Source organism: Berghia stephanieae, chromosome 1 (genome assembly GCF_034508935.2).
Source record: "Berghia stephanieae isolate SIO BIC M18660-M18661 chromosome 1, UCSD_Bste_1.3, whole genome shotgun sequence".
Taxonomy (NCBI): domain Eukaryota; kingdom Metazoa; phylum Mollusca; class Gastropoda; order Nudibranchia; family Aeolidiidae; genus Berghia; species Berghia stephanieae.
Genome location: NC_088360.1, coordinates 87,476,088 through 87,491,018, shown reverse-complemented (window position 1 = coordinate 87,491,018; position 14,931 = coordinate 87,476,088). Strand labels below are relative to the sequence as shown.

At 35.4% G+C, this 14,931-nt stretch overlaps 1 protein-coding gene across 1 annotated transcript; it reads right to left on the bottom strand.

Moving 5' to 3' along the window:
* Window positions 1-5,478: 5,478 nt before the first annotated feature.
* Window positions 5,479-14,688, bottom strand: LOC144960438 (phosphatidylinositol N-acetylglucosaminyltransferase subunit H-like). Its single transcript, XM_078893523.1, has 5 exons — window positions 14,459-14,688; window positions 11,336-11,414; window positions 10,032-10,159; window positions 7,880-7,960; window positions 5,479-7,592 (listed from the first exon to the last, which is right to left on the bottom strand). Exons 1-5 carry the CDS (start codon window positions 14,600-14,602, stop codon window positions 7,485-7,487), a joined length of 540 nt encoding a protein of 179 aa, XP_078749649.1. The 5' UTR covers window positions 14,603-14,688; the 3' UTR covers window positions 5,479-7,484.
* Window positions 14,689-14,931: the final 243 nt, after the last annotated feature.

The window sequence follows — 14,931 nt, the reverse complement described above, 5'->3', positions numbered from 1 at the left end:
TTGTGAATTATTGAAGGTAGTGCAAAGCACTCCCAAGTAAAGCGTGGTAAAGACTTGCGACTTATTGATATTGATATCTACTGAGTGATAAACTAAAATCATGCCGAATTAATAAAGCATGGCAGCGACGACAAGCACATCGATTAAAATGTGCATCTAATCGTAATCAAGCTAATCAAGAAAATGATTCTGGCAATATCGAATGAAAATAGTTCTTTCCTCGTGAAATTGCGGGCTTTTAACTAGTTTATATATATATATATATATATATATATATATATATATATATATATATATATATATATATATATATATATATATATATAATGTGTGTGTGTGTATAAATACATTGAAAAAAAAGACAAAAGATAGATTACGGTAACGAACAATTGCAGGTTTGCATTTTGCCAAAGCAGTCGTGAAACATTACATGATAGTCCAACATGTAAAATGAGACTTTAATTATTATCAAATCGCTTAAAAAACAAACAAACAACCCCCCCCCCCCCCAAAACCCCCCCCCCAAAAAAAAACACAAAAAACCCCCCCCAAAAAAACAAACAAACAAAAACAAATGGAGTTGAGACAGAATAGGTGGTAATGGGTACACATTCTTTTTAACAAAATCTTTGCTAGCACCATTCTTCGTTCTTCGGTCAAAGGTGCCTAGGAAACTATAAGACAGATAAAGGATTTTATTTTATAAATAAAAAAATGGGTGGTCCTAGCAGCAATTTCAGCATTTGCTCTGCCCGAGACCATCCAAAGCTGCACACACATTAGCACGGGGCGGTTACTGTATTAGAAGTATTACCCATTGTTTCCTCTGGAAAAAAATAGAGCAATACAGGGAATAAAATATTTTATTAGAAAAAAAAAAACAAAAAAAAAAAAACAACAAAAAAAAACAACTCCGGTTCTCATTCTACTGTTTCCCATAATATGATCAGTCAGGATCTAGTCATAATCGTCCCATTTCAGAATATAAGGACGGTAGCTTTATTATGGGGATAGAAGACATACCAGAAAAAAGAAGAAGAGGGGGGGGGGGGGGTGAGAGGGAGAGGAAGGGAGAGGGAAAGAGGAGCAGGCGTATCTCAATATCTTCGTTGACCAGAGTGTCATGTCTACTGATAATTAACAAGGATTCAATTTGAATAGCCGGACGAAAGGACACCATACTGCCAGCTATCGATCGACTCCCATGAGAGTTGTCCGGTAAAGGAATCATTACAATAAGTGCATACCCGACATCATCAGCAGCACTCAGTCGATTACTTCGAGCTTTCAGTCTGATGTCGAGAAAAGATTTTTCTATATCTCATTCACGGTGGAAAATAAAATAAATAAATAATATGCACCAGGCATGTTCTCCACCTGAGTGGGTAGGTTCGCGTTTCATTAAGTACACATACCTTAAATTAAATTACGCCCTTTTGCAACGGCACCATAAGATCCCGTCGCCAAGGCATTCCATGAAAGAATATAGATAATCCATCAAACAGGGTGTCTGATGTCAAAAGAAGTCACCCATAATGTCCAGTGTGAGCAAATTGGGGGTTAATAATCTTGCCCGAGGCAAATAACGAAAGTGCCTGAAGCGGGGCTCGAACCCGGGACCTTCCGGTTCACAGTGCAATGCATTAACCCCCACATACCTAGGTTTGGTTAATAACCCTTCACGGAATATATTCAATTCAATTTCAATACTACAAAGAGACAGAGTGAAAGGGGACGACAGCTTATATTACCTGATACAAGACATAACGTCACAATTGACGAGAAAAGCACATACACGAAAACCGACCACCTTGACAACCCGGGAACAGACATCACAGCAACCTCGATCGAGACAAACACAAACACCGAACACAGGAATACATATCATTCCCTACACTGGGATAGGGAAGCATTGGGGCCAAACATTTTGCTCTCGGGGGAAGGACAAGGGGGGGGGGGGAGTTCCAACAGGGAACAGAAGAACATTCCGAGAGTCAGATATATATATATGTCTGTCTTGCTAGTTCCACTAAAAAGTCCCATCTACACAAGAGCCTTGGATATTGCCAAGAAGGTTGCACTCAGAGATCAGAAAAGGCATATTATAATAAGACTACAAATCGCTCAATTTCCATTAAAGTTAGAACGTCAATGCTCCATCTTCATTAGTTTCAACTTTTGCTTGAATGTATTAAAAATAGGGTGAAGAGAATAAAAAAGTACGTTATCCTTCAACATTTCAAAAGACGGCACAAAGGATCGTAAAATTTTTTTGTTTGTCTGATTTTAAGGGTTTTACGGCGCTTGCAACGCATTTAGGTCATATCACCGCCAGTAAAAAGAAGAAAATGGAATAGTCAAAACATTCCAGATTTACAATCAAAGTACCCCAAAAAATGTAAGACCAAGGGGAATTTGTTCAAATAGGGAACAGATGTGGATTCCAAGAGCATACCATCAATGTACTTAGTTTGAGATCAACTGAAAGTCTCATCCAGACACCAGCACAGGATCCCACTTAGAGGAGCACACTCAAATGTTTACAGAATGCATAATAAAGAGATGATTTACAACAAAAGGAAAAAAAAAAATTTCCCAAAACTATAACTATACATTTTAACTGTTTCCCTCCCAGTCAATGACACCAGTCAGAGCTGGGGAAAAATGAGTAATCCCATTCCAAGACAGACAGAAAGCAACTGGAAAACAGATATAAGGAGATAGAAGACACAGCGGGACCTCCTGCCCACCAACGTAAAATGAAGTATGGTCCTCTCTGACTGCAATCACTTGTAAAAGTAAAATTCTATTTCACCATCCTGGGGGTTTTAATAGTAAGCACAACAATCGGAGGGAATTAGTCTCATGGAAAGGAGAAAGCAAAATGCACGAAACCCACAAATGGAATTGAATAATTCAAAAGCTATAAAAATATATTTTTTAAAGGAATGATGTCAATAACAAATAATTTCAATTAAAGACGATATCATTTCCCACAGACGCATACAGTAAATCTGTCTATCTTTCAGAAAAGGTCCTAACCAAGACTTGAGAAAGTAGCCTTATTCCAGCAAAAATTACACTACATTGAAGAAGGGAAAAGAAAAAAAAAGAAAAAAGAAACAGCAAAAGTTGATCTCCATGTTTCAAAAGGCTATATTGAACATCCCCTCACAGGGCAATATTAATGTATAAATCATTGATTCGATATAAAAACAAGTGTTTATTGTTAAAAAAGTATAATGAGCAACATAAATCACATTTTAAGAATTCGATTTTTTATGAACAGCATGTAGCTTTTGACTAAAGCAAATAATGAACGGGATCATTGGTGATAACCAAATAATTGGATTTACAAATCAATTTTTTTTAAAGCAAGCAGAGTAAGTACATTCCTTTGAAAAACCTTAACCAAGTTTCTAAATCATGCTTATGGAATCCCTTATAGAAGCACATTGCCTCCTGTTAACCCTCTTCCTTATCACTAATACTAACAGGTAATCTGTCAATTGACCAGTGCCCAATCAACAGAACAGTTTCCGCTTCAGAATTGAAATTATTCCATAATTAAACAATTATGAAGGTTTTTTTTAAATTTTAAAAAGGATTTTATGGGGCTTGCGACACGTTTAGGTCATATCAGCACCAGTGAAAAGGAAGTAAATGGGATAGTAAAAAGTTCTAGAATTATAGGATATATGGAGGATTTCAATGTTTTAAATTCTGGATTTACAAAAAAAAAAGATCTAAAATGTTATTTGATCTTCGGTATGCTGGAAGGTTATGACATCACACCTTATACATAAATATATAAATGGATTAAAAATAGATGTAAAAAAAGCTTTCCATTCATCTTAAATTTATAAATATTAAATAGATTAGAAATAAATACAGTCAAGAACGGATATATTGACATCGTCTGGACTGCGGAAAAATGTATCAGTCATTCTAAACAACGAAAGAAAAACAAATGAGAAAATGCTAGAAAATAACAGGGGAAGTCAATCTTGATCTTTAAAAGGGCCGATTTAAATATCTATGGCGGTTCACTTTATATGACTTTATAAGTCTAATATTGTGGTCCGTCTCTGAAGGCCAAGAATAAGTTTATCGACCCTTTCCTGAGCACTGGCAAGGTCCTCAAAGAAGGACGTGCCCTGATGAAGTTGCTGTGAAAAACAGTGGAAGGTCTAGATAGCTACTATAGTGGCTGGAAACTGGTCCCAATGGTACTTATCCTCATCTGACTCCACATCGGCAATGCAGTCTTCAAAAAATTAACTATAGTCGAGTGGTATCGAGACTGAGTACCAGTAATAGAGGCATTGACAATTCCCATAATATCGAGACCGATAAGCTGAGCATCGGCACTGCATTTTAGATAAGTTGAGAAATAGTTTTCTCAATTTTTCAGAGGTCTGTCTCATTTACCAACACTCAGTCTCAGTTCCAGACCAGGCTTGGTCTGGCAGCTTGTGAAGCCAGGTAGACAGTCTCATGTGTAGTGGGTGATGTAGGGAGCGTTTCTTCAACTTGTTAGGCTATTTGTTGAAAGCCATGTAGTATTGATATCGGGAATTACCATTACTGGTATCAGTGGCAAGATATGAAAGCACGGCCAGGGACTAGGCTTGACAGCTGAAATCATGATTCTGATCAATGAAGATTCACAGGATGTTATTTGACAGTTATCTTGGTTTTTCTTTGACTCTCTGCATTTTCATTGACTGCTGTGTTTTACTGCAGGATTTCTTGACCATTAAAATTTTAAAAGACAAATTATTGCCGGTTTCAATGCATGTCAATATAATTGTCATGTGGTAAAATTATTGTCGTTATAGGCCATAAATATTTACTAATGCTATATAGTGAAGAAAAACGGGACTTTGATGTCATGTCGATACAACCGTTGTCAATATATCCGCTCTGCACTGCAAATAATTAAAGATTTTTTAAAAGGCTCTAAAATCATCTTACTTAACTCTCTTGTGTTTTGCATAAATAGGCAATTGAGGAAATTTGTTAGTCTTTCATTCATATCGAACTCATGAGAGGTAAGATACTATTGCCACGGCATTCCGAGAGCAAATAATATAATTTATCGAGCAATGTCAACAGGAATCACTCTAGATAGTCTCGTCATCAAATTGGGAGTTCAAAATCTCACCCATGGAAATAAAATAATAACGAAATGCCAAAACAAACTAAATCATTCATTTAAGAAATTAAAAAAAATAAATAAATAAATAAATAAATCAATTATAATAATTAATAATAATAATAATAATAATAATAATAATAATGATAATAATAGTAATAATAATTATCATCATCATCTGTCAAATTGTACTTAAACGACAAACACATAAACAATTGAATGAATATTAAGAAGTGATATCTCAAGCACCATAGTTATGAATTATGACTTAGTAACAAATAAAAAAGGCCTTACAAAATACCCCTCTCTACCACCCCCCCCCCCCCTCCCTCCCTTCCCCACCATAAAAAGGTCTTTACAAAAACGATACAAAAACATTTTTAATAAAAGGGAATGATGACAAAAACGACGCATTCCAGATTGATTAAAGATAGAAGAGGTCGTTATGATCTCTTTGCAAAGCACCACATTTCAACTGTGAAAATTATACATTTATAAAAATTGAAACGAAATAAGCATAATTTGATCTCTTTGTTTCTTTGAGAGTCCATACAATGTAAAATATTACAATGTGGGAAGTTTGAGGCCAGCCACTTTCCTCGTATATCAAAGTAGACCATTAGGCCCATGGAACCTAAGTTAAACCCATTTTCTATAACATGAAATGGACAATAACAATTGCTTGCTACTCTTTTGATAGGACGCTAATCTATCGCAAAGTACTTTCTGCCAGATCTAATAGACCCAGCTATCCAATCATTGTTGGGTGGACAGGGGGGATCAGAAAAAATCTTGTCTCCACCCGGGATTGAACACTGTCCTTTGTTTGTAAAGCGAGTGCTTAAGCAACTGAGATATCGAGACCCCTGACTTATGTATAACGTAAATCATTTATCTTTGGTTGATTGTCTCCTTGCCATTTGTTGATCTCAAATACTAATTTTGATTAAGTAGCATGAATCCAACCAGGGATTAAGTGATAACCAGAGGCTTTCACTCTGCGTGCAGTCCAAGCCAGGTCATAAACGGACTGCTGTGTGGAAGGAGTTCGGGGAAAAAAATGAATTGGCATTGAACTCAAGAGCGTTCTTCACAAGGGTTCCCTAGCCAAAAGCAACATTTAATATGTAGGAATTGACACCTATTAGGCGATATTACAATTTTTCCAGACAGTGACAATGCTCGTTAATGGCCAGGTACTCATTTTACACCTGAGAACGGTGGAAGAATGTGAGCAAAGAGCCTTTTCCAAAGACTCAACTATGCACCACTCGGAGTGGGACTCGAATCTTGGACCTTCCTATTCAAAGGGGAGTGTCATACCACAAGACCATATTACCGCACACATGGAGACACAACAAGGTCCTTGAAGAACTTGCTTTAAAACTTACTGCAGCTCAAGGCAGTACTCCCACACCAAAAGCAGCAGCTCCATTCGTTAGAACTGCAGGAGGTACAAAGAAATGTTGGGTAAGGTAATGATACCAGTTGTGAAAAGAGGACTACTCAACGAATTCAGCTGCCGGGTGGTATCTATTGAATTAGCCTCACGGGAAGACCGCCCAAAAGTTATCAATAAAAAAAAATAGAATGAGACCAGTAATCATGTAAACAAGTTACAATAATCCAACTGACAGTGCCATATGAAAACAGAATGGATGGAGTTTACGTCTATAAAACATAGAAATATGCAGACCTGGCACAATATCTTAGATGGAACGGTTATAAAGTCAAAGTGTTTGCAGTTGAAGTTGGAGCATGAAAGTTTCTGGGAACATTGATTTATGAGCTCTTACACCAACTCAATATCACTGGCAGACGAAGAACAAAAGCAATTCCAACCCTTATAGAAACTGCATATAGGAGCTCTCACTGAATATGGGTAGGAAGTTATGAAAACAAACTCTATCAACAACATAAGGAATAAGTGATTTCATTACATCACCTACACCGATGACGTAGTGGATAAGAACACACACAAAATACACCAGAATAAGATCCAGATTCGAAGGGTGTGGATCAAGGCCCCGTGCTGACACTTTAATAAACGAAGAAAGGCACCTAAGCATCATAACCAAGTTGTGGTCCAGCCCCTTTAGAGTGTAAGAAGTTAAGGATTGAAACACTGGGGGTTTCTTCTCTGATGACTCTCTGCTTTAGTTCTACTTGATTTTCTAGTTACGTTATTATTATCATATCAAATAGGGAAAAATTAAGAGCTTTGGCAGGTAGTGCAGGGATACATATTTGATTGAAGACGATTTATCCCTTGAAAAGCCTCAAATTTTAAAATACTAGATAAAAATATTCAAATATCAAATTGTTGTCATAATATATTTGATTTTGTAATACTTGTCCTTGGTTCAAACAATATGAGCTTTTCTTGAGCAGTTCTATAAACTTGGAGCAACTCGTCCAGTTTTGGCCATGAATGCTGGGAATTAATAAAAAGATAACAAAATGAATACCAAACATGCTCTCATCAATACCTATTATATTGTCAATAATATAATTGAGTACTTGGAAGTTTAACAATTAGAGGACTTTCTTAATAGCTTTCAACTCTCTCCCTCTCCTTTCCTCTCTCTCTCCCCTCCCTCCCCCCCCCCCTTTCTCTCACTCACTAAATTACAATGTATCTAGTTGTTTCTTATATAGAGGTTCTTTGTCTTACGTAACCATAGTTTAGGATTTAAGATTTAATATTATTTGTTTACTTACAGAGAATAATGGGTAGAGTTTTTCCAAATCTTCAGAGTGTCTGCTTTTAAGCAAAATCACCAGGTAATATATAACAGAATGCTGTGAACAAAAAAAGAGTAAAATTAAGACTTTAGAAAGTAATAAATTAGTTTTATTAAGGTCAAATAATTGATACATCAATTTCCGTGGCTGAATTTGACTGAATTGATCTTTCAAGGTTTTGAGTGTTCAAATAAAAATCTTTAATTTTATGTCCATTTGAAGGAGCTGTAAGATTACAAAGAACAAAAACAAAATTAAACATCATAGAAAAAAAAAACACCATTCTCAGCTTTCATATAATATCACAGAATGGTTAGGTGAATCTCTTAAAAACAAGCAGGACAGGCCTGTAAATGGTTGGTGAAAAAATTGTCTGAACTTTTTGAACACGCGAAAATAGACACAACAGGACAAAAATATGGACACAACACAGATATGACACGTCAATTGACTAGTCAAATCATGTCACTTTCCCCTACTTATTTATAACGACGTCCTAATTTTATGGTACCAAAAAAAAATCCCAATTATTTGAGGGCCCAGGTCTGAGTTAGTAAAATGAAAGGAAGAGAACAATTCCTACCCTTTTGAATGATGCGTATCTTCGCTCCTGTTTGTGTTAAATGTTTACGCCGATTCTTTCGTTTATTTGGATTAATTCTTATAGAAGAAGAAGAAGAAGAAGAAGAAGAAGAAGAAGAAGAAGAAGAAGAAAGAAGAAGAAGAAGAAGAAGAAGAAGAAGAAGAAGAAGAAGAAGAAGAAGAAGAAGAAGAAGAAGAAGAAGAAAAGAAGAAGAAGAAGAAGAAGAAGAAGAAGAAGAAGAAAAAGAGGAGGTGGTGCGGTCGTGTGAGAGCTTTCGAAGAAGAATATATATTTCGAAGAAAAATAATTATTTCGCATTATTTTTTATCCGTCTCACATCCGGGCGGAACCAAAGAAATATAGAGACTGAGAAATAAGAACCGGAGATTTGCATGTGTGTCAGTAGCAAAATAGAGAGAAACCTTCCGGTCCGGTTCGACACATTTCTGTGCGTGCATTATTTCCTGACTAGGTGTGTGTGTGTGTGAAGACGACTTGCGCAAACTTCGCGACCCACTCTCGCTGGCTGTGGCACAGTAGCCAGGCAGTGAATACATCCAAGTCTAGCGGAGAGTGTAGATGGCATGATAATATCATAGCTAACAAATAGATGGCAAGTTTTGTTTTGTCTTTGATGCGCCAAATGAAAATTTTTGTTTTGTTTTTAAGTCGGCATTTGAAACGGAATAAAATCTATTTTTGTCGGGGAACGAAATAAAAGTCTTTTATTTTCTTTTTTATTGGTTCTGTTCTTTGACGTTACGAATTTTATTTTTACTATTATTATTTTTAAAAAAAATATTAGCACTTAAGAGCAAAATCGTACTGTCGGAAATCCGACAATAGACGGAAGATTTACAGGCCTGAAGCAGGATACTATAACTCTACAAATAATCTCTCATCATAATATTCTAAAATATCTTCTTCCTCTTTGAGGAAAAAAAAGAAAAAGAAAAACTACACATAAATCACCTTCGACTGGAGAATAAAAAAGAATAAACATCTGGCAGATGGACCACTTAAGTAAAAAGTTAAAAATAATAGAAACTGATACAATTATTCTGGAATTTTATTTCAAAACGAGTTAACGAATTTATGATTTTGCCATACCGTATAAAAATATGCACCTCTAATAAAAAAAAAACATAAAAAACCCCCCCAAAAACTAGAGCATTCAAATAGTGCAATATCCACTAAACATGCTCAAAGTGCTTAACAAGGGGTCCTTAGTCAACAGCAACATTTAAAATGAAGGACGCGACATGATGCTTGTTTTAGGCAATATTACAATTAATTTCCGATAGAGACAAAATTGTTCACGAACAGGTATTCATTATATACATGAGTATGGTGAGAGAATGGGACTGAAGAGCCTTTTCCAAGGACTCAACTATGCACCATTCAGAGCAGGACTCCAACCCTGGACTTTCTGGTTCAAAGGCGAGTGTCAAAGAGAGAAAAGGAGAAAAGGTATGTGAGGACAAACAGAAATAAAAAATTGACATACAGGAATAATCAAAGAAAAATTTGTTTATTAATTTTTACCATAGTTATGGCCTCATTGATGACAATGTCTTTGATGAGTGACACATGGATGAAATTTGTATTGACCCTTCCAAGGAAAAAGGACGTTTTCACTTGAATGCCAAGTGATGGGAGTATCAAAATGCTCTCTGTAAATAAAAAAGTTAAATAGTGAAAAAACTAAAAATAAAAAAGATGAATCAGTGAGAGCACTAATTCATTCTAATGAATCATTTTGATAACTTAATCAGTAGTATTAAAGAATGAAAATGTGAAACTTTAAAATTGGGATTTTCACACACACCCTAGGTCTGACTATGTGTCTCCCCACTATCCGAAAGCTCCTCTGATTTTTACAAGGACCTGTTTTACTATTTAGTGGCTACCCTAGATTTTTTGGAGTTAGATGGGTGGCTTTTGATTGGCTATAGCTTTTTGCCTCTGAACAAGCTTTTTTTTCAATTTATGGTAGGCTTTGATATGAGCCATGTTGATTTGAGCACTGCTAGACTTAATAATTAATACAATAGATTGTTAATCTATTTGTTTTGCCAAGACAGCAATCATGCTGTCTTTCAAATAACCAAAGTGGTCAGAGGTTCATCACACTGTTCTAGCAAACAAAATGAAAATGTCATTGTGTTATTGGTGATCTTCAGCTGAGATGATCATTCACATATTACGGCGGTTATGACGAGGATGACAGTTTCTTAGACTAATTCAAACCTGTTTCTGTTCTCGTAAGTGGGGCCCTAATGTTTAATGAAAATGTAAGACATGTCAATTATTATGTAAAAATAGTATATATATATATGGAATCTAATATATATGCAAAGCATTTACATTTTAATATTCTTATGTCTATGAAAAACCTACAAGGGCTTAATGACGTTTTTATCAACATGCAAATTCCATTCAATTATCCCCCTTACATACGCTAGATTTATAAAATATATTTTCAGAGAAAAGCAAAAAGGACATGCTGAAGGTACTGTAAAAATGACTTTTCGATATGGTTGGTATAAATATAACATTGTATAGCATATTGAGCTTGGTTAAAAAAACACACCAAAAAACCCTCTAAACGTTAAAATTTAACAACCATGAGCAGCAAAATATTTTCTTTATTTTTATGTGTTCAAAAGACCAGAAATCCTGAGATACATAAAATTGAGTACAATCTTAATTAGACAGGTAAACAATTACACTTATCATAAAAAGTGTGCATCATTAAACCATTAAAAAAACAACAAAAAACAAAAAACCTTATCTTTTTAACAACCATACGATGTTTAAATCTTAATGTAAACAAGAAATAAACTCACCTGAATATACTTTTAAATACAGCTTTATTATTAGGCTACAAGTCAGAACAAGGCAGAGTGATGTTAGAATTCTACTATCCTGTGGAAGAAAATGAATTGTTTAAATCTTTAATTTGATTTCATGAGTCATTCCAAATTTATGTCAAACAACGACATATCTTCACATTATTTCAAGTCCATTTACAAATAAAATAAAATATGACAAAATTTTTTTAAATAATTAAAATTGAAAGATGTTGTTTCAAGGCATTTGGGAAAGGGCTAGGTATTTGTCCTCTCAACTGTTAGCATTATGATCATGTAGTTATTTTTTCTCTCAACTGTTAGCATTATGATCATGTAGGTATTTGTTCTTTTCACTGTTAGCATTATGATCATGTAGATATTTGTTCTCTCCATTGTTAGCATTATGATCATGTAGGTATTTTTCTCTCAACTGTTAGCATTATAATCGTGTAGGTATTTGTTCTCTCAACTGTTAGCATTATGATCATGTAGGTATTTGTTCTCTCAACTGTTAGCATTATGATCATGTAGGTATTTGTTCTCTCAACTGTTAGCATTATGATCATGTGGGTATTTTTCTCTCAACTGTTAGCATTATGATCATGTAGGTATTTGTTCTTTTCACTGTTAGCATTATGATCATGTAGATATTTGTTCTCTCCATTGTTAGCATTATGATCATGTAGGTATTTTTCTCTCAACTGTTAGCATTATAATCGTGTAGGTATTTGTTCTCTCAACTGTTAGCATTATGATCATGTAGGTATTTGTTCTCTCAACTGTTAGCATTATGATCATGTAGGTATTTGTTCTCTCAACTGTTAGCATTATGATCATGTGGGTATTTTTCTCTCAACTGTTAGCATTATGATCATGTAGGTATTTGTTCTTTCAACTGTTAGCATTTTGATCATTGTTCTCTCAACTGTTAGCATTATGATCATTGTTCTCTCAACTGTTAGCATTATGATCATTGTTCTCTCAACTGTTAGCATTATGATCATGTCCTTCATGATAAATGGAAATTTTTCTGTCAACCAGAAAAAAACGAACTCTAGACAGGTGATTGAATGCCTTGACATTTGAGAGCCCATTTTAGGAGTCCCATATCAAACTTTCACCCACACTGTCTGCAAGGTATAATGTCAGATTCAGGACATGCTACCTTGTGAAGAGTCAGGCTGGACAATGCTGTTTAGTCCAAGTGAATAGGGTATTGTCATTAGTAGTATAATAAATGGTAAATCAGCACTGATAGGCCAATATAGCACTGGCCCTGTAGGAAAAAGAAAAAGAAAACTCCCACAGACATAGAGATAAGACACATGAGGATTATTGCCATTTTATCAAGCCAGGTAAACTGGCTAAGAAGGTGACCTGGCCAACATTCCTTCTAAGCTGCTTTTACAAACAATTGCAGCTTGTGTTCTGAACCAATGAGGACCAATCCTAGACATAGCCCTGCCTCCAGAGTACAAGTTTGTTGCAAAGATCATTAAATGCAGAAAGCTTCTCATCTATACTAGGGGAAAGACAATTTCATTTCACCTTACGAAATTCCATTAGCAAATATGAGAAAAAATGGTGTCCCTAAGTTTTGGTACCAATGTTGTTTAATGTCAAACACTTTTTCTTGAGGCTAAGATACAGTAATGACTGAATTCTCGCTCAATAGAGTAAGCAATGGAATTATCTCAAAAATAAAAACCAAGAGCAGATTTGTACGATAGCTCAGTTGGTAGAGCACTCACTTCATACACAAAGGGACTGAGATAGATCCCGGGTGGTCTAGATTTTCACCCAATTACCTGTCCACTCAGCAGTGATCGGGTAGTTGGATCTGTTAGATCTGGTTGAAAGTACTTTGCGATAGACTAGTGTTCAATCCCTAGGGTAGCAAGTAATTGCTATTGTCTGTTTCAAGCTATAGAAACACGGATAAAATCTTGTCTCCATGGCTCTGAAGGACTACTTACTTAAATCTTACATTGGCAAGTAGTATCTAAAAATGACCAAAACGGTGTTGCCTGGAAAATAAAGAAAAGCAAGTCTTTTGAAGAATCTAGGGGGATCTAATTGAAGCACTTAACAAGCCCCTCACAGAGTGTCCACCCTGACACTGTATTTTTCTTCAGTGGAATACTGCATCCCTATCTTGAATAGAAGCAGGGACTTCAGGAAGGCTGATGATGTCAAACTCTGTAAATCGATGCTCTTAGTGTCCGGAATGCTACCAGTAACACCCAAAGAGAAACAGAGAGAAAGAATGGCAGCAATTCAGCCCAATAACTGGGGTTTTAATAAAATAGACATGATAAGCATATTTCTTCTAAGATGCCCAATGGACAGTGTCAGAAGTATATAATAAAGCAAAGTAAAATCCCAGCGGCCTTTGTACTGACTGTTTCCCGGACTTCAGACGATGATGAAATCATGAGTTGACAGAAGAACAAGGTTCCTGATTGTTTCCTCTGAACAGGAAGAGAAATAACTTGAATCCTGTATCAGTGAAAGGAGACATAAGGTGACTGCCAACAAACTAGTTTCGGGACCTGTTCTAACTGGCATTAGTTTAATAAAGAATGGCCTTGACCACTTGCACTTGTTGCGGAATGGTCCTGCAAACGGTCAAAGTGTCACAATTTTGCATAGCAATGATGTTGGTGGAAGGTTTTAGGATGGTTAATGAGTGAGGAAAAGATTGTGTGGATTGATTGGGTAGATCGCCAAATTAAAAAAATATTCGTTGTAGCCTACAGCACAGCCAAATAGAAGAGAGAATTTCACTTGGGATCTACTTAACCCACGGATCAAATAACTTTAAAATTTCAACCTAAATGACAATTTGCAAAAAGATTCATCAATTCCGAATTGATTTATTCATGGAAAACAAAATGTCTTTTTTTTTTTCTTTTTCTTCAACTCATCATGGGAAGATGAAGAATCGAAAGTGGACAAACGAAGAAAAAAGTGGTTGGCTTGATAAAATCATCATGTTGTGCAGACAGGATATCAAAAGTTTTTTTTGCGTTTGTCAGCCATATAATTTCGATTGCAGATACTACATGACTTGGTGAAATCTGAAATTAATTATTATTATCATTATCTTTTCTTTACCATTTTGTGAAGTCCCAACGAGAATGCCGAAGTAAGAAGGGTAATGAGCAACACGGCAAAGGAAGCTGGGCTTTTCAGCGGTTTGTGATGGTAGATAAATTCACTTCCATTTATCCCATAATTACAATGCTGAATTGAGGACATTGTTTATAATTCTTTCAATATTAAATCAAACGATCTATTTCACTTCAACCCATTTGTTGACTCCGAAATGTTCCATGTTTACTCTACTTCTACTTTCTTTCCAATTGCCAGGGGAAAACACTACAAAATATATAAGCATCAACTGTTTTTCTCATTTAGCTCCCTTCCTCTTTCGCGCACAGTTACATTGCATATAGCAGAATGAAAAGTACCAACTATATATATATATATATATATATATATATATATATATATATATATATATATATATATATATATATATATAGAGAGAGAGAGAGAGAGAGAGAGAGAGGCTAAAACTTATTTAT

Coding starts and splice junctions, on each gene's coding strand:
- LOC144960438 (XM_078893523.1), bottom strand. CDS start 14,602: ATGTCCTCAATTCAGCATTGTAATTATGGGATAAATGGAAGTGAATTT. Junction 11,415..14,458: donor CGTTGGGACTTCACAAAATG/GTAAAGAAAAGA, acceptor TTTCTTCCACAG/GATAGTAGAATTCTAACATC. Junction 7,593..7,879: donor AACTCTACCCATTATTCTCT/GTAAGTAAACAA, acceptor ATTAATTCCCAG/CATTCATGGCCAAAACTGGA.